This window comes from Nerophis lumbriciformis, linkage group LG07 (assembly GCF_033978685.3).
Source record: "Nerophis lumbriciformis linkage group LG07, RoL_Nlum_v2.1, whole genome shotgun sequence".
In the NCBI taxonomy this organism is placed as follows: Eukaryota; Metazoa; Chordata; class Actinopteri; order Syngnathiformes; family Syngnathidae; genus Nerophis; species Nerophis lumbriciformis.
In genome coordinates, this window is record NC_084554.2 from 20,366,657 (window position 1) to 20,387,187 (window position 20,531).

Here is a 20,531-nt window from a genome sequence, read left to right on the forward strand (position 1 = left end):
AATAATAATTTTATTTAAAGATGTATGTAGAGACTTTGTAGAACATGAGTTATTCAGCTGAGTATATGGGAGGGTATAAGGTTTATTTTGGAGTGTATAAAAGGGTTAAGAAGAGCATGAGTTATTTAGCTGAGTGACTATATAGGAGGGAGGGAGAGAGGGAGGGAGGTCGTGAAGGAGGGAGGTATATTTTGTAGTGTACAAAGGGGTTAAGATGATATTGTATATTTTTGAAAATTAATAAAAAGACCCCTGAAAGAAAGTTCTTACAGTGCCCTATGGCAAGACGCATTATTATCTTGAAAAATGATGTCATCATCCCCAAACATCCTATCCATTGATGGAATAAGGAAAGTGTCTAAAATGTCAATGTAAACTTGTGCATTTATTAAAGATATAATGACAGCCATCTCCCCAGTGCCATTACCTGACATGACATGCAGCCTCATATCATCAATGACTATGGAAATGTGCATGATTTTTTTTTACAGTCATCTTCATAAATCTAATTGGACCGGCAACAAACAAAAGTTCCAGAATCATCACTTTGACAAATGCAGATTCACAATTAATCACTGAATATGACTTTATCCAGTCATCCACAGTCCATGATTGCTTTTCCTTAACTCATTGGAACCTTGTTTTTTAAGTTTAGATGTTAATGACGACTTTCGATTTGCTTTTCTGTATTTAAAACACATTTCCTTTAGGCATTTTTTTACAGTTTGGTTACAGATGGTGACTCCAGAGTCCACCCATTTGTTCTTCTGTGCATTTTTAGTTTTCAAGACATTGCTTTATATAGGTTTTTTATTTTTAAGCTTTGATGTTTTCCTTGGCCTACCAGTATGCTTGCCTTTTACAACCTTCTAATGTTGTTTGTACTTGGTACAGATTTTAGTCACAGCTGACTGAACAATCAACATATTTTGTAACATTGCATGATATTCTTGAAGAAGTTTGATAATCCTCTCGTTTTCTTTAATTGACATCTCTTGTGTTGGAGCCATGATTCATGTCAATCCACCTGGTGCAACAGCTCTTCAAGGTGTGAACTAACTAACTGAGACTAAAGAACAAATGTAATCTGATGCAGGTGTTAGCTTTGGAAATTAAAATTTACAGGGTGATTCCATAATTGTTTCCTCAGAATTTAGTGATTTTTTTCACACTGCTTGATCTAACAAATGAAACTATTACTGACTACCACAATCTATATTCTTGATTTAGTGTTTCTTAAAGCTTGAACATTGCCATTTAAAATGACTATAGTTTTGTGTCATGTCTGTTTTCTGCTTTTTTTCTACAAAATTAAACAACTGAATGAACATCATCCAAGTCTGGTGATTTTTTTACAGGGGATGTAGTCTTCTATCTCAACAGTATATCTATGCTCTGCACGATCGCATTCAAACACAGAAATGGCGCAATATGTTATCGCATACGTCAGCAGCCAAAGGAGGAGCCTTTTAAACATATAATTAATAATAAAGATAATAATACAAAATAAACAATGTAATTAAATATGTATAAATCTTATATATATAAATAATCGATTTATAATCGAATGGTGTCTCCTGAATGGTTATCTAATCATGAGGTGCCCACAGATTCCCACTTCAAATGGTAAGCCTGTGTATCTTATGAATGCATCTACATATTAGTATTAATAATTATTATCCAGGTTTCACTGATTGAAGTCCAAAATTAAATTGGTGAAATGTAACGAAATGTGTACCCGAAGCGCAGTGAACAAAGTAAAAATACTATTAACAGATCTTGGTCACACAGGGTAAGTGTGGGGTGTCACTGATGTAATAATACATTAATTATTTAAATTATTGTTATATTTATAATAGACAATAGACAAGGCTATGAATGTTGTCATTCATCCAGGTCATTGTAATCTCAGGGCATTCAATCGATCGCAACTGGGCTCTTTGGTTTGTCTTAGAAGACGTTTCACCTCTCATGCGAGTAGGCTTCATCAGTTCATCTGGGCAAGGATAGATTCGCCCTATTGTAGTGAGAAGAACAACTGTTGAAATGCAAACAAACATTCCTACTGTCAAAACTAACGAGAGTCGAAGTGTGATTTCCCCTCGTTAGCATAAGGCATTGTGTGGCAGAAGGATTGCTGTTTACACGTTAGCATTCCATTCCGTTGGAAACAAATGGCATAAATGGCAGTCTGGTCACCTTCTCTGACCAGAATGTTACTAACTCATGTTATTTGATGGAGGCTAAATTGCAGAGTATTTTAGGAATGGTTGAAAGGACAGTGTTTTAAGTGGGAGATACGACACCACTTCCTCTAATGCAAAAGTTTGAACAAGCACTATAATAAACAATGAAAATGATGTGCTGGTCACAGAGGTCAGCATTACCTTGAGCACTAGGACATATTCTGCTTTTACAATCAACTGCTTTAGTACTGGCTTGACTAGTGTGACCAGTTCCAGCTAAGTAGGAGTTCGCAGTCCATCAAGAACTACTTCATGCTTCAAAGGATGAAATGTGCTTGTTTTCATTCCTTACACAAGCAACACTGATGTACAGCATTATTTTCACAACTTTAGTCTATCTAAATAAAACATTATCCATACCTTAACATTAAAAGTGATTTCTTCCATGACATAAACCCTCTCAGGAAAGGCTTTGGCCACCTCCTCCACACTGTTGAAGTATTGTATCGGCTCCTTAACGTCTCGATCCTGCTCCAGCAGCTTAAACTGACCTGCAGCAGGAAAAAGACAGAATATTGCTGACAATGCATAATAAAACAACCTGATATGTATAACACGTAATTCCGATACGATCATCCATGAGTGAGATTGGCAGACACCAATACCAATGCCAATCACATGTATTAACTGTAATTTTTTTGATGTATTTATGGTGAGTGCTATTGACCATGTAACAATATCAACACAATATTTAAACTCCTTCTCTGTGTTTAGCCTTGTCCTCCAGTGATAATGGTACATGATACTGATACTTAATAATGGTACTTAAGACAATAATAAATTACAGTTTATTTGCTGTGATGCAGGTGGCCAATCAATCAGCACATCCCAGTTGCACTTTGTGAGGCAAATGGTGGTCACAGCCGATACTGCCTATACTATACATTCACTTTCTTCTATAAAGACCAGACTTAGGTATCGCTTTGTACTATTTTTTTTTACCTTAGACCAGGGGTCCCCAATCTTTTTGACTCGTGGGCTGCATTGGGTAAAAAAAATTTGGCCGGGGGGGGCCGGGCTGTATATATATATATATATATATATATATATACCGTATTTTCCGCACTATAAGGCGCACCTAAAAACCACAATTTTTCTCAAAAGCTGACAGTGCGCCTTATAACCCGGTGCGCTTTATTACGATTCATTTTCATAAAGTTTCGATCTCGCAACTTCGGTAAACAGCCGCCATCTTTTTTCCCGGTAGAACAGGAAGCGCTTCTTCTTCTACGCAAGCAACCGCCAAGGAAAGCACCCGCCCCCATAGAACAGGAAGCGCTTCTTCTTCTACTGTAAGCTACCACCCGCCCCCGGAAGAAGAAGAAAAAACGCGCGGATATCACCGTACGTTTCATTTCCTGTTTACATCTGTAAAGACCACAAAATGGCTCCTACTAAGCAATCCGGTTCATAAAAAGACGCAATCTCTCCATCCGCACACGGATTACTACCGTATTTCACAGCTGATATTCCTGTGAACCGCACTGTGGAACGGGAGCACGTACGGTGAATATTCGCACCACAGGGAATGAGAAGTCATCCTTCACTGTGGTTCTAGCTTGCCATGCTAACTTCCACCCATGGTGATATTCAAAAGGAAGACCTTGCCAAAAGAGACCTTTCCAGCCGGCGTCATCATAAAAGCTAACTCGAAGGGATGGATGGATGAAGAAAAGATGAGCGAGTGGTTAAGGGAAGTTTACGCGAAGAGGCCGGGTGGCTTTTTTCACACAGCTCCGAAGGAACCGGCCATTTTGGATACCACGCTTGCGCAACTTTTCAATTCGGACACCGAAGACGAAGAATTCGAAGGATTTACGAATGAAGAATAACTTCAGAAGGTGAGCGCTATGTTTATTTTGTGTGTTGTGACATTAACGTTCGAGCAACATTATGTTACTATTGCTCTACACCATTTTGAATTTTACTATGTTTGTGATTGCACATTTGCGTACATTTTGGGACAGAGTTGTTAGAACGCTGGTTTTCAATATATTATTAAAGTTTGACTGAACTATCTGACTGTTTTTTTGACATTCACTTTAGCGCAGCGTTTTTTTGACATTCACTTTAGCGCAGCGTAGGCGCGGCTTATAGTCCGGGGCGGCTTATTGGTGGACAAAATTATGAAATATGTAATTCATAGAAGGTGCGGCTAATAATCCGGTGCGCCTTATAGTGCGGAAAATACGGTATACATATATATATATATATATATATATATATATATACATACATTGTCTTTTTAATCCGTTTTGACATTTAACATTGTCACGTTATCGATGGGAAAATTCATTTTTAGACAATATGATTTGCCTGAGCGGCTAGGAGACACCGAGAGTAACAAGCGGTAAAAATGGATTAAAAAGGAAAGATTAAAAAAAAAAAAATTTTTTTAAATTAAAACTTTTTTTTTTTTAACTTAGGACTTCCCATGGGCCGGATTTTGGATGCTGGGGCGCCGGATCCAGCCAGCGGGCCGTAGTTTAGGGACCCCTGCCTTATATATTACACCTGTGCAATAATCCTGCTGTGTAATCAGTGTTGGGGATGCTGTGATCAGTCGACTTCATCGACCAAGAAAATTAGTGGACTGCAGTTTTTCTAGTTGATGCCTGGTTTTACTGTTGACCGCCTTGGTGTGGCTAGCTAGCACAGCTAAAGTATGTCTATCCACAACATGGAGCTGCTTGTAAGTTATGAATTCTATCCTCCAGGTTCCAAATAGACTATATTTGTCACATGCATCATTACCCCTGGAGGATGAATAATAAGGGATAGCAGGAGACAAGAAGCATTACCAACCTCTAAGCTAGTTTGAATGTAAAGTAGTTAAACAACAGAAGATTAAGTACTTGGTACACTTTAACAGAAGTAACTAAAACTGCGTTACAACTAGGAATGATGTTTGATAAGAAATTATCGAGTTCGAGCCTATTATTGAATCTTCATATCGAACCGATTCCTTATCGATTCTCTTATACTGTATGTATATGGAAAAAAAAACACAATATTTGGTTTAACAAATCACTTCACATTCTCTACTGCTCGCTACTATAGTAATACCATATCTGAGTTATTGTGCAGAAATATGGGGAAATAACTACAAATGTGTGCTACATTCGTTAACCGTGTTACAAAAAAGATCAATTAGACTGATACATAATGTTGGATATAGAGAACATACAAACATTTTATTTATTGAGTCAAAAATATTAAAGTTTGATGATTTGGTAAAATTGCAAACAGCTAAAATGATGTGGAATTAAATGATGGAATGGATTAAGTAAAGAAGTTAAACATTGTACTGATATGATCCAGTTGTTCAAATGAATAGTGCTTACAAAGTACAAAGAAGAAGAATTATGAGAAATACTTTCAACCTTATTGAAAATAAGATATTCTTCATCTCAGTATATTAATAATGACTGAATTAATTAATTACATATTACAAAACTGTTGTATATACTAATTCACAGATATTTTATTATAAAAAGGTCAGTAAATGATGTATATATTTGTCAGATCATGTTTTGTTTAGTTATGTTCTGTTAGTTTTGGACTTCCTTAGTTGTTTTGTGCACTTCGGGGGTTGCGCACCTGTTGCTCATCAGAGACTCTATTTAAGCCTGCCTTTTCCGGTCACTCGTCGTGGCTTCATTGTTTGCATTTGCAACAGTTACGTTGGCATTCTGGTTTTCGAGCTCATGATTCCTGTGCTAAAGTTACCTTAGCTTCTAGTATTCCTGTACTAAGTAAGTTTTTGCTTTAGCTTCTCGTGCGAACGGCACGCTTTCCTTTTGTTTCGTTCCTGTCTGTTGTAATGAGTATGATTTATGAGAAATAAATCATCTCCTACCTGCACACTTTCGTCCGGAGCAGTCAGTTTTGCATCCCGGGAGAACGAACCGCTGCACCCCACCGTGACAAATGACTGAGCTACGTGACGTAATTTCTTGTGATGTCCTACGGGGCATTTGTTGTCGGGATGGGATTAGTTCCCAGGGATTCGAATAAAGAACCAACTCTTTTTCTTTACTATAGTGGTCTCGATAACGGGTACCGGTTCTCAAAAAGGGATTCGAGTCCGAGGACTCGGTTCTTTTCTTATCGAACAACCGGGAAAACCGGGTTCGAGCATCATCCCTAGTTACAACACAGTAACCCGCTAGAAGAGGAAATTATCAAGAAGATTAATAATAGTCTAGAGCAGTGATTCTTAAACTGTGGTACGCGGGCTCCATCTAGGGGTACACCAAAGATGAAAAACAAAACTTGATTAAAGTACAGTGTTTTATTTTCTTATATACAAAAACAGTGTTATGGTTCAAACTGTGTGTAATGTCACAGTGGCCAAAAATGTTAAATATACTTGTTAAATAAAGGCTTTGCCTTGTTTTTAATAAATACTTAGGCTTACTACACTACTGCATTTTAATTTTGGTCATTGTGATGGTACTTGGAGAGACAAGTTTTTTCCGAGATGGTAATTAATAAAAAAAATTGAGAACCACTGGTCTAGAGAAAGAATAACACAACAACTACACAAATAAACATACAGGTTTGAAAACCATACATTACGGTAGTATATACTTCAGCGGCCAAATGAGGAGCTTTTGAAACCTGTAACCTGTTTTCAAATGTTTCTACTGTAATTTATGCCAAATAATATATTTATATTGTTATTCCAAGAAATTGCAACATATATATGGATGGGAAATTTTCACATTTAAACCAATACGGTACCAATTTCCAGTACCTAGGAATCGATATGGTACCTCCTCTAAACAAACTCTAGTGAAAATACAACCACTTTGGTGGAGGTAATAAAGTATGCGTACACCTTCATCTCAAGCATTTCCAAGCTGGCACAGGGTCACGGTCACGGCGCACCACGCAGAGAGCAAGCGCCAAGTAGGAGCGGACAATGCACACCGCCGGGAATACGAGTAATATGAGCAGATATACTTGATGAATCATCACCAGGAAAACATATTTATAGCCAGCAAGGCTAAACATCAATTTGTTAGGTATTTACATTATTTAAGTTGAATTGTCAGTTGGGAAACAGAAATTCTCCAATTGATATAAAAAATGTCTTCTACTGAGGACACTGCTTCTCAGAGAGTAAAAGTTGAAAAACACTAAACTGAACATTATTGTTTGTTTCACACTTGTTGCACTGGATGTTTACATTGTCAGTTTTTAACTGTAAGTTTTTTGTTTAATATTTGCTTTAAACAGTGGATTTTCCTGCACTATTCTTTGCACTTAAAAATAAATGTTTGTAGTAAGAAATCATATTTTTCGGACTACAAGTGCACTTAGAATCCTTTTACTTTTTCAAAAATCAACAGTCCGCTTGTAACCTGGTGCATCTAATGTACGGATTAATTCTGGTTGTGCTTAACGACCTCAAAGGAATTGTATTTGGTACACTGTGTAACGATAAATGTGACCAGTAGATGGCAGTCACACATAAGAGACACCAGCATTGTGTATAAAGAGTATTATGGCTAACCCGATTTCAGATGCTCTCCTCAACGATTGATCAAAAGGCACTCACGTGACTACAGGGCGCCATGACTGCAACCAACTTTAAGCTGATGCTGTGTGCTTTCGGCACTTCCTCGTTAGTATTTTAACGTGTAAAAATGCCCTGTTGTGCAGCATGGGGCTGCTCCACCCACGTGAATTGCAGAAAGCTTTTACACCGCTTTCCCCAAAACCCGGAAAGAAGACAAATATGGGAAGTGAAGCTTCACGAACAACATTGGAGAGCCACCAATTATAGTGTCTTGTGCGAGGTATACACACGACACAGCGTCTGCGTTTTGTTCAGGAGAGAACACACAGAAGCTAATGCAAATAATACCAGAAGAAATTCATTAATTTAAGAGATGGTTTGACAAAAACAGATTATATTTGAATCTCAGTAAAACTAAAATAATTCAATTCGGTAAGAGTAGAAGAGAAAATCAAACAGAAATACAAATAGAGTAGACGTTGAAAGAGTAAAAGAAAGCATAATTATGGGTGTAATAATAAATGAGAAAATGATCTGGAAATCTAACATAAAGTGGCAAGAAATTTGTCAAAAATTAAAAAACTTAAAAGCAAAATATATTCTGGACCAAAAATGACTCTACTGATCAGCAGTTACCACATTATAGTTCTTGTGTAGAAATATGGGGAAATACCTAAAACACTACACGTATTCTATGACTGTGTTACAAACAAAAGATCAGTAAAATATTACACAATGTTGGCTATCAAAAACATTCTAACCCTTGATTTACTGAATCAAAATGATTGAAATTCAATAATCTCGTGTAAAATCAGGGTTATTAGTTATTTTTGGGGCGTTCTGTCTATTTATTTTTACATTTATTGCGCTGTGCATCTGTGTTAGGGAGACTGCTGATCACAAAACACTGCATGAATACTTTGACGAAATAAATGCATGTTTTATTAAAAGTTTATGAGCTGGAGTGTGTTTAGAACAATTAATAGATGTAATATTTTAGTTCATTACATCAGGAAAACAAAACAACAGCAATTGCTTGCTTCCAGGCACAGCCGCACCGTCCTTGGTGCAGTAGCAAACATGGCGCTTGTGGTATAGTTGACCATACTCTATACACGACTCTGAGAGATACAGTACATGTGGACTGACTGCAGGCTGACGCTTGTTCAATAAATTACGCTAGCAAGCAATCCCAAAACTTTGATGTTTCATTGAGAATAAAGAACATTACACACGGCGCTCAAAAATATCTCAGAATTTTTTAGTACGACTTTGTTAAGCTACAAAGCCACACTGCTTCATGGATTGTCGACGCATTACGGCTACTGTGGTAAGACGTCTTGTGCTTCAACATACAGGTGTTGCTATGTTGTGTGTATAAGGACCCCAAAATGTAACCTATTAGGAGACCTATTATCTAGGGGTTTTGTTTTGCAATATTATGCAAAACCAACTGTCCTTACTTATTGGTTCAAGCTGATGTGTATTTAGGATCTGCATATGTCCCGAAAATTTGCGCACGTACGCCATTGTGGTCCACGCTAATGTCGTACAGAGTGCTTCGAATTGTTCTACCTTTCCCACAATGTATTGCCGTTAGTAGGCTTAATTTGTAAACACGCTCATTGTTACTGATAATTCATATAGTGATACTGATAATGCCGACGACGTGTGCGATTGTAAACTGCTACAATCGAAGTGAAAGAAGTATTACTTGCTTTTATCGCATTCCTAAGCGTATTTCTGGGCTGAGGGAAGCGACTGAAAAAAGGAGAGTACGGTGAAGGCGAGCATGGACTGCTGCAATTAAACGAGATGTGATGTGCTATGACGATTTGTGGTCATATCTTTCTAGACTCTTATAGTTTTGAAAGTTTTCTAGTGGTAAAATGGGCTGGGGTGAAAAATTAAGTACAGTAGTTTACAAAGTCTGGGTATGAAACATCAGGGAAGCTGTCGTGATCTCTGCTCCACTCAGACTTGTTGATCTGGTTACTGGTACGGATCCTTATGTCATGTCTGTGTAATCATGTTTTGTTTTAGTCATGTTTTGTTTTATTTAGTTATTGGACTCTTTAGTTTCTGGCTTTTCACTCCCTTGTCTTGTTTCCATGGTTACCCATTAGTTTCACCTGTTCCACGTTTGGACTCATTGTGCACTCTTGTTTGTCACCATAGCAACCCATTAGTTTTCACCTGCCCTCACGACTCACGCACCTGTCTTTAATCATGTCACTATTATTTAAGCTTCCAGTTGCCAGGCTGTCTGGCCACATTCATACCCCTGTCACACTCTGTTTACCTCTGCGCACTTCATGCCATGTCCAATTAAGTTTTTGTTTATTAATGCCACAGTTAGTGTTTTTGTTTCATTGTTCATAGTTTCTGCCTTTGTGCAAGTTTTGTGTTTATAGCCAAGTTTTGTACCTCCACTGTGAGCGCCTTTTGTTTGTTTCTTTTTTTGAGTGTTAAAATTAAATATGTCTTCACCTTCACGCCATGTCTGGTCCAAATCATTTGCACCACGGGAGAACAAACCACGCCATAGTCCAAGTCCTGACAGATGTCGCCAGCAAAAAAGTTCTCCCGCAAGACATTTGGACAATTTGGACGAGGGAACATGGGCGGTCCTGCGCGCGATGGAGGAAGAAACGCTGCGCTACTCCTCCGTGGAGCGCAGAGATATGATGTGGGGGCCAAATGGAAGACTGGTGCCAATAAACTCCATGTGGACCCACGACATTGGCGCGTCGCTCCATTCCCGGAAACGCCGGCAAAAGTGGAAGCCGTCCAGAGTTTCTCCGAGCCAGCAGGACGCGTCACTCCCGCGAGCTCCTCCCGCTCCGGGCGGAAGCAAGCCGCAGGCAGCCCAGCTTCACCTTGATGACATCACAGCTCAAGATTTTTTTTCTCTGAACTCTTTTTTTGTCAGCCACCCCAAGAGACTTCAAGACCAAGATTATCAGAACATGTTTTTGGATATTGAGCAAGTCAATCAGTCACCCAGATTTCATGCCCCGCCCCCCAAGACTCAAGCCCCGCCCCCGGCACAAAATGTTTCTTTTTATCCGCCCACACAACACCAGGTGGGGGATAAGGAAATACTTTTGGGACAATTTAAAGAGGAAGTTTCTGCCCCCCTCCTGACCTCCCTCCACCCACCCCTAAAGAGAGTTCCAGACCGCAGGGAGCGCGTCTGGTATCCGCCCCTTGAGAGGGGGTTGGGGCCGGGAGCTGTCCTGGTGGGGTGGCTCAGCATCACCATGCTAAGCCGCAACCTCCGGTTCGGCCACCACCACCGGTCTTTCAGCCTGCCAAACCGCAACCCCCAGCTAGGCCACCTCCACCTGCACCAAAGCTAGCACCTGTCGCTGCACCACGACTAGCACCTGTTGCCGCACCAAGGCTAGTACCTGTTGCCGCACCAAGGCTAGCACCAGCTTCACCACGCCAAGACCCACCACGCCAAGACCCACCACGCCAAGCTCCGGTACCAGCTCCACGACGCCAAGCTCCAGTGCCGCCAGTCGCAGCTCCACGTCAAGTGCCGCCAGTCGCAGCTCCACGTCAAGTGCCGCCAGTCGCAGCTCCACGCCACGTGCCGCGAGTCGCAGCTCCACGACACCAAGACCCAAACCAAGACCAAGATCCACCATGCCAAGACCAAGATCCGCCATGCCAAGACCAAGACCCGCCATGCCAAGACCAAGACCCACGCCTAGACCAAGACCAAGACCCACGCCTAGACCAAGACCAAGACCCACGCCAAGACCAAGACCAAGACCCACGCCAAGACCAAGACCCACACCAAGACCAAGAACCACGCCAAGACCAAGACCAAGACCCACGCCAAGACCAAGACCCACGCCAAGACCAAGACCAAGACCCACACCAAGACCAAGACCCACACCAAGACCAAGACCCACGCCAAGGCCAAGACCAAGACCCGCCACGCCAAGACCAAGACCCGCTACGCCAAGACCAAGACCCGCCACGCCAAGACCCGCCACGCCAAGACCAAGACCAAGACCCGCCACGCCAAGACCAAGACCAAGACCCGCCATGCCAAGACCAAGACCCACGCCAAGACCAAGACCCGACACGCCGAGCTTCGCCGCCTGACGCGCCATGCCGAGCTTCGCCGCCTGACGCACCACGCCGAGCTTCGCTGCCTGCCACATCTGCTGCTGCGTCCAAGCCTGCCATGACGGCGCTGACGTGCCCACCTCCCCGTCGACCACGGATGTGGCCGCTACCTGGTCGCCCGCCACGCCAAGTGCGCCCACCTCCCAGTCGGCCACGAATGTGGCCATTCCCTGGGCGCCCGCCTCGCCTGCTGCAGCGGCTTTACACTCGCCGCCGCCACTTGACTTTGCCTCGGTGGATTCGGGGACACGTGGTCTGGCGACCCACCGCCATGTCCCCCCACCCGCCCTCCCATGACTATTGATCATTGTTTTTTTTTTTGTTTTTTTTTTGGACAACTGTCCTTAAGGGAAGGGCTTTTCACTCCCTTGTCTTGTTTCCATGGTTACCCATTCGTTTCACCTGTTCCACGTTTGGACTCATTGTGCACTCTTGTTTGTCACCATAGCAACCCATTAGTTTTCACCTGCCCTCACGACTCACGCACCTGTCTTTAATCATGTCACTATTATTTAAGCTTCCAGTTGCCAGGCTGTCTGTCTGGCCGCATTCATACCCCTGTCACACTCTGTTTACCTCTGCGCACTTCATGCCATGTCCAAGTAAGTTTTTGTTTATTAATGCCACAGTTGGTGTTTTTGTTTCATTGTTCATAGTTTCTGCCTTTGTGAAAGTTTTGTGTTTATAGCCAAGTTTTGTACCTCCACTGTGAGCGCCTTTTGTTTGTTTCTTTTTTTGAGTGTTAAAATTAAATGTCTTCACCTTCACGCCATGTCTGGTCCAAATCATTTGCACCACGGGAGAACAAACCACACCATAGTCCAAGTCCTGACACCTTACATCCAATTTCAGATGTTATCTCCTTATAAAGACGAAGGGACTTCTTATCAAATGACTCACAGTATTCCTCCATGGGATCACAGCCAGTGCAATGTTATTTTCCACGGAATAGATTGGCAATATTACGTGTAACCCTATCGTGAACTGCCGGCAATGCATTGTGGGATACTTTAGCCAAAAATCTGAAGTCCTCCATCGTCAATAAGCTCCTTGTTTTTCTCTATCCTCTTGTGTGGCATTCATCGTCCGCTGTTGCCATTTCTAATATAAAGTAGCGTACAGTTCTACCTTATATCTGTCCGTAGACTCGCTTTGGAAGCGCTAAAAACTATCGGTACAAAAAAGATGACGTTGAGAAGGCGCTGTCGAAGTGGAAGCATGTAATAAGACCGCCCACAAAACGACGCTTCCTGAAGAACTGGTCAGAAAGCTGTTTGAAGATGCTCTGTAAAACATAATCGTTGCAACATTTTGACCAAATAAGATGGCGGCGCCCTGATGGCAGCGGCTTGCAGACGCTCTTGGAAGTGTAGAGCGATTTGGCAAAAATACCCGTCAATTCTGTCTATTTCATGGCTGGCTCACAGCGTGGACACTTCGTGATCAGATACGACCGACAGACGATTCTGGATGTGGATAGATCGGGCCGTTATAGGCTGAAAGATGCGGGTACTTTCGACCTCCTCGCTAGCATGGGGATTCTTCGCTGGCTACATCCAGCGGCCTCTGAAGCAGCGGAGTCAAGTGCCAGCGGGGACCGTCAACGGAAGACACGTAAGCGGTGTGAGCAGAAGCAGAAGCGGGGATGCCGAGTGGGGCTAACAACAAAACGAAAGGCTAATCCTCAAAGAAGCGCTAGTCCGGGTGAGAAGTTTGTTAAAATAGAACTAGCCAGCGCCAGGCTGGATAATACCTGCACACATAGCAACTATTTTAGAACAATACACAACTCAAAAAATGTTTTTTCTGTGTCAGAAGTAGACATGCACTCTACTGAGGTGGCAAGTTATGATGCGTTCGGTTTATCACAACATCAAGCAAACAATCGGAAAATTCCCGTCATATCAATTCCTAGATATGGTCGAAATTATTTAAAGTGCACTACACATAATAAACACAACATTATTAATATTGCTACTACGGATAATTTCAACAAAAACTCCTCAAAACAGCCCACTACCTATAATATGGGCTTCTTAAACATAAAATCATTATCTTCCAAAACGTTATTAGTTAATGAGGTCATTAGAGACAATAATCTTGACGTCATTGGTCTCGCCGAGACCTGGCTCAAACCAGACGATTTCTTTGCGCTGGGTGAGGCGTCTCCTCCTGGCTATGCGGGAGCGCATATTGCCCGTCCCATTAAAAGGGGTGGGGGAGTTGCACTCATACACAATAAAAACTTTAATCTTACCCCGAACCTAAATAATAAATATAACTCGTTTGAGGTGCTTACTATGAGGTTTGTCACACCGCTGCCTCTCCACCTGGCTGTTATCTACCGCCCCCCAGGACCCAATTCGGACTTCATCAGTGAATTTTCAGAGTTCGTTGCTGATTTAGTGACGCACGCCGACAATATAATCATAATGGGGGACTTTAATATCCATATGAATACCCCATCGGACCCTCAGTGCATGGCGCTCCAGACTATAATTGATAGCTGTGGTCTTACACAAATAATAAATGAACCTACGCATCGCAACGGTAATACGATAGATCTAGTGCTGGTCAGGGGTGTCACCACCTCCAAAGTTACGATACTCCCGTATACTAAAGTAATGTCCGATCATTACCTTATAAAATTTGAAGTCCTGACTCATTGTCAACAAACTAATAATAATAACTACTATAGCAGCCGCAACATTAATGCTGCCACAACGATGACTCTTGCTGGCCTACTGCCTTCGGTAATGGCACCATTCCCAAATTATGTCGGCTCTATTGATAACCTCACTAACAACTTTAACGACGCCCTGCGCGACACCATTGATAGTATAGCACCGCTAAAGCTTAAAAGAGCCCCTAAAAGGCGCACCCCATGGTTTACAGAAGAAACTAGAGCCCATAAATTATCATGTAGAAAGCTGGAACGCAAATGGCGCGCTACGAAACTTGAGGTTTTCCATCAAGCATGGAGTGATAGTTTAATAACTTATAAACACATGCTTACCCTAGCTAAAGCTAAATATTACTCAAATCTCATCCACCTCAACAAAAATGATCCGAAATTTTTGTTTAGTACAGTAGCATCGCTAACCCAACAAGGGACTCCTCCCAGTAGCTCCACCCACTCAGCAGATGATTTTATGAATTTCTTTAATAAGAAAATTGAACTCATTAGAAAGGAGATTAAAGACAATGCATCGCAGCTACAACTGGGTTCTATTAACACAGATACGACTGTATCTACGAAGGATACCGCCCTCCAAAATAGTTTCTCTCTCTTTGATGAAATAACATTAGAGGAATTGTTAAGATGTGTCAATGGGACAAAACAAACAACATGTTTACTTGACCCATTTCCTGGGAAACTTATTAAGGAGCTTTTTGTATTATTAGGTCCATCAGTGCTAAATATTATAAACTTATCACTTTCCTCTGGCACTGTTCCACTAGCATTCAAAAAAGCGGTTATTCATCCTTTGCTCAAAAGACCTAACCTCGATCCTGACCTCATGGTAAACTACCGGCCGGTGTCCCACCTTCCGTTTATCTCGAAAATCCTCGAAAAAATTGTCGCACAGCAGCTAAATGAACACTTAGTGTCTAACAATCTCTGTGAACCTTTTCAATCCGGTTTCAGGGCAAATCACTCTACGGAGACAGCCCTCGCAAAAATGACTAATGATCTACTGCTAACGATGGATTCTGATGCGTCATCTATGTTGCTGCTTCTTGATCTTAGCGCTGCTTTCGATACCGTCGATCATAACATTTTATTAGAGCGTATCAAAACATGTATTGGTATGTCAGACTTAGCCTTGTCGTGGTTTAACTCTTATCTTACTGACAGGATGCAGTGCGTCTCCCATAACAATGTGACCTCGGACTATGTTAAGGTAACGTGCGGAGTCCCCCAAAGTTCGGTTCTTGGCCCTGCACTCTTTAGTATTTACATGTTGCCGCTAGGCGACATCATACGCAAATACGGTGTTAGCTTTCATTGTTATGCTGATGACACCCAACTCTACATGCCCCTAAAGCTGACCAACACGCCGGATTGTAGTCAGCTGGAGGCGTGTCTTAATGAAATTAAACAATGGATGTCCGCTAACTTCTTGCAACTCAACACTAAGAAAACGGAAATGCTGATTATCGGTCCTGCTAAACACCGACATTTATTTGATAATACCACCTTAACATTTGACAACCAAACAATTACACAAAGCGACTCAGTAAAGAATCTGGGTATTATCTTCGACCCAACTCTCTCCTTTGAGTCACACATTAAGAGTGTTACTAAAACGGCCTTCTTTCATCTCCGTAATATCGCTAAAATTCGTTCCATTTTGTCCACTAGCGACGCTGAGATCATTATTCATGCGTTCGTTACGTCTCGTCTCGATTACTGTAACGTATTATTTTCGGGTCTCCCTATGTCTAGCATTAAAAGATTACAGTTGGTAAAAAATGCGGCTGCTAGACTTTTGACAAGAACAAGAAAGTTTGATCATATTACGCCTATACTGGCTCACCTGCACTGGCTTCCTGTGCACTTAAGATGCGACTTTAAGGTTTTACTACTTACGTATAAAATACTACACGGTCTAGCTCCAGCCTATCTTGCCGATTGTATTGTACCATATGTCCCGGCAAGAAATCTGCGTTCAAAGAACTCCGGCTTATTAGTGATTCCCAGAGCCCAAAAAAAGTCTGCGGGCTGTAGAGCGTTTTCTATTCGGGCTCCAGCACTATGGAATGCCCTCCCGGTAACAGTTAGAGATGCTACCTCAGTAGAAACATTTAAGTCCCATCTCAAAACTCATTTGTATACTCTAGCCTTTGAATAGCCCCCCTTTTTTTAGACCAGTTGATCTGCCGTTTCTTTTCTTTTCTCCTCTGCTCCCCCCTATCCCTTGTGGAAGGGGAGACACACAGATCCGGTGGCCATGGATGGGGTGCTGGCTGTCCGGGGTCGGGACCCGGGGTGGACCGCTCGCCTGTATATCGGTTGGGAACATCTCTGCGCTGCTGACCCGTCTCCGCTCGGGATGGTTTCCTGCTGACCCCACTGTGGACTGGACTCTTACTGTTATGCTGGATCCACTATGGACTGGACTCTCACAATATTATGTTAGACCCACTCGACATCCATTGCATTCGGTCTCCCTAGAGGGGGGAGGTTACCCACATATGCGGTCCTCTCCAAGGTTTCTCATAGTCATTCACATCGACGTCCCACTGGGGTGAGTTTTTCCTTGCCCTTATGTGGGCTGTACCGAGGATGTCGTTGTGGCTTGTGCAGCCCTTTGAGACACTTGTGATTTAGGGCTATATAAATAAACATTGATTGATTGATTGATTGAAATAACCACCAATACATGTTATGTAAGCCACATGGAAGTGTTTTTAATGTAAAAAAAAAAAAAATCATAATATGACCCCTTTATGCGCCTCATATAATAGATCTGAATAAACCCGCTCATCAGCAGTGCGCCTTATAATCCGGTGCGCCCAATGGTCCGAAAAAATACGGTAAGTGTGTTTATCCTAAACCTTCCTGCCACTTCATTTTACACACTATGGCATTTTCACCAGGTCTTTTTTGGGGGGAGGCAATACCACAATATCGTACTATGGCCTTATAGGTTGATTGGCAACACTAAATTGGCCCTAGTGTGTGAATGTGAGTGTGAATGTTGTCTGTCTATTTGTGTTGGCCCTGCAATGAGGTGGCGACTTGTCCAGGGTGTACCCCGCTTTCCGCCCAATCGTAGCTGAGATAGGCTCCAGCGCCCCCGGCGACCCCGAAGGAAATAAGCGGTAGAAAATGGATGGATGGATGGGCCTTATTACAGTGACATTATCGTTCTGTGAGAGTTTGATATCACATTGACATCACTAGTCAATGATGTAATTATTGTACTTATTACGCACCAGCTATATGGGGCGGTATAGCTCAGTTGGTAGAGCGGCCGTGCCAGCAACTTCAGGGTTGCATGTTCGAGCCCCGCTTCCGCCATCCTAGTCACTGCCGTTGTGTCCTTGGGCAAGACACTTTACCCACCTGCTCCCAGTGCCACCCATACTGGTTTAAAAATGTAACTTAGATATTGGGTTTCACAATGTAAAGCGCTTTGAGTCACTTGAGAAAAGCGCTATATAAATATAATTCACTTCACTTCAGCTGTTTGATGGTAATGTTCATCTTAGTTGTAGTTTTTATAAACACATTTGGAGGTTTTAAAATTGCCATGTAAAAATGCTAGGCAGTAGCATAACAATAGCAAAGCCATTGTATAATAGTATCAAGCTAGCGCATTTTTTTTTTTTTTAAAGAGGAGCCTTACTTTACTTATGCTGGAGCGTTTTTTGAATCTTTGTTGGCATTAAAAATTGCAACATAACCTACAGGTTTTCAGGCTGAGTCCGCTCTCAGTGCTGCTGGGGTAAGTGAGTGCTACAAGCCGGCAGAGTCGGCAACCGGGCATGATGTCACTATGTACCGAAACATGGCACCGTTGGATTTTACATTAATCGGTAGGACCGGCGGATTTTGGTCGGTGCCAAACAAATTACTGGATTCGGTACCCATTCCTAAACATACATCACAAAATATATATTACAGTAACTACTTACCCTCATAGTGAACCGGGATCTCTATTTTGGGTCCAATTACGTAGTGTCCTTCCTCCAAACTATGAGCTGTGATGGTTGTCCACTGACGACAGGAATGAATCAAGAGGTAGTCGTTTTCTCTGAGCCCTTCCACTAGCTGGCCTGAAACGGAAACAATAATCATCATTTACACCATTGTTTCCCCAAACAATTCTTCTCCACCGCATGGTGACACACATTATGAATGATACACAGTACAATCAAATCATGTGACTTCAGACACCATGACCAAAACAAACAATATAAAATATTTCCTCAAATTATATACCAGTATTTCCTCAAATAATATACCAGTATTTCTCATAATATACCAATATATCCTTAAATAATATACCAGTATTTCCATATATAATATACCAGCATTTCCTCAAATAATATACCAGTATTTCCTATCATAATTTACCAGTATTTCTCATAATATACCAATATATCCTAAATAATATAAAAGTATTTCCATATATAATATACCAGCATTGTCTCAAATAATATACCAGTATTTCCACACTTAAAATACCAGTATTTCCACACATAACATATTTCCATAAATAAAATAATTGTATTTCTTTCAATAATATATCAATATTTATATACTTTAATACTATACCATTATTTACTGCAGTAATATATCAGTATTTACTCAAATAATACACCAATATTTTCTCATATACTATACCAGTATTTAGTCATATAATATACAAATATTTACTCAAATCATATACCAGTGTTAAGTCGAATAATATACCAGTATTTCATCAAATATAATACAGGTATTTCTATATATAAAATACTAGTTTTTCCATATATAATGTACCAGTATTTCCTCAAATAATATACCAGTATATATATATATATATATATATATATATATATATATATATATATATATATATATATATATATATACATATATATATATATATACACCAGTATTTCCATAATGTACCAGTATTTCCTCAAATAATATACCAGTATTTCCAAATATAAAGTACCAGTATTTCCTCAAATAATATACACAATTAATATACCTGTATTCCTTTAATAATGAATCAATAAGCATATACTGTAATATATACCATTATTTACTGCAGTAATATACCAGTGTTTACGCAATTAATACACAATTATTTACTCGTATGTTATACTAGTATTTGCTCATTTACTATACCAGTATTTACTCATATAATATACCAGTATTTATTCAAATAATATACCAGCTTTTTTTTTTATAATATACCAGTATTTACTTCAATATTATACCAGTATTTCTTCAATTAATATACCAGTATTTCCAAATATTATTGTTGTCAGGCTTGTCACTGACAGTTTTGGTTATGTTTTAGTTTTCCCTCTGTTTGTGTTTTATTTCCTGTCAACGCTCTTATTTTTTTGTTCAGTTTCCTGCTTGCCTCCCTTAGCGCTGTTTCCCTCAGCTGCGACTGATTGGCACCTGGCCACACCTGGTGTCAATCAGTCAGCTGCTATTTATACCTGCCTTGCCCTCCAGTCAGTGCTGGAGTATTGTTTGCTGTATGCTGTGGACTGCCTGTTTCTTGAATGCTGTGAGCTATTCCCTGGATCCTGACTCCTGTCCCTGTTTGCTGTTTCCTGGTTTGTGTTTTCCTTGCTTTTTTGAACATTAAAACCATGTTTTCTTGTACCAAGCCTGTCATCTCTGCATCTTGGGGTTCATCACCACCACTTCATGACACATGTTCACATAAAGAGGCGGGATTAGCAGCAGATGACCAATCACAAACATAAACAATGTACCAACAACACAGCAGCTTACTTCACTCGGGAGAACAATATATAATATAAAAGGTTGTAACACAAGTAGGGCTGCACAATTATGGCCAAAATAAAGATACATATGACATTAGTAATTAAAAAAACACAAAAAAATAGTGAAGTAGATAGAATAACCACTG

General features: G+C 40.9%; 1 protein-coding gene across 1 annotated transcript in view; it reads right to left on the reverse strand.

Moving 5' to 3' along the window:
• garem (GRB2 associated, regulator of MAPK1) overlaps positions 1 to 20,531 on the reverse strand; it is a 55,714-nt gene that overhangs the window by 19,570 nt on the left and 15,613 nt on the right. The window contains exons 2-3 of the mRNA XM_061965693.2: positions 18,565 to 18,705; positions 2,607 to 2,737 (exon numbers count right to left, since the gene is read on the reverse strand). Coding sequence (XP_061821677.1) covers positions 2,607 to 2,737; positions 18,565 to 18,705 — 272 coding nt within the window. The remainder of the gene's footprint in view (positions 1 to 2,606; positions 2,738 to 18,564; positions 18,706 to 20,531) is intronic.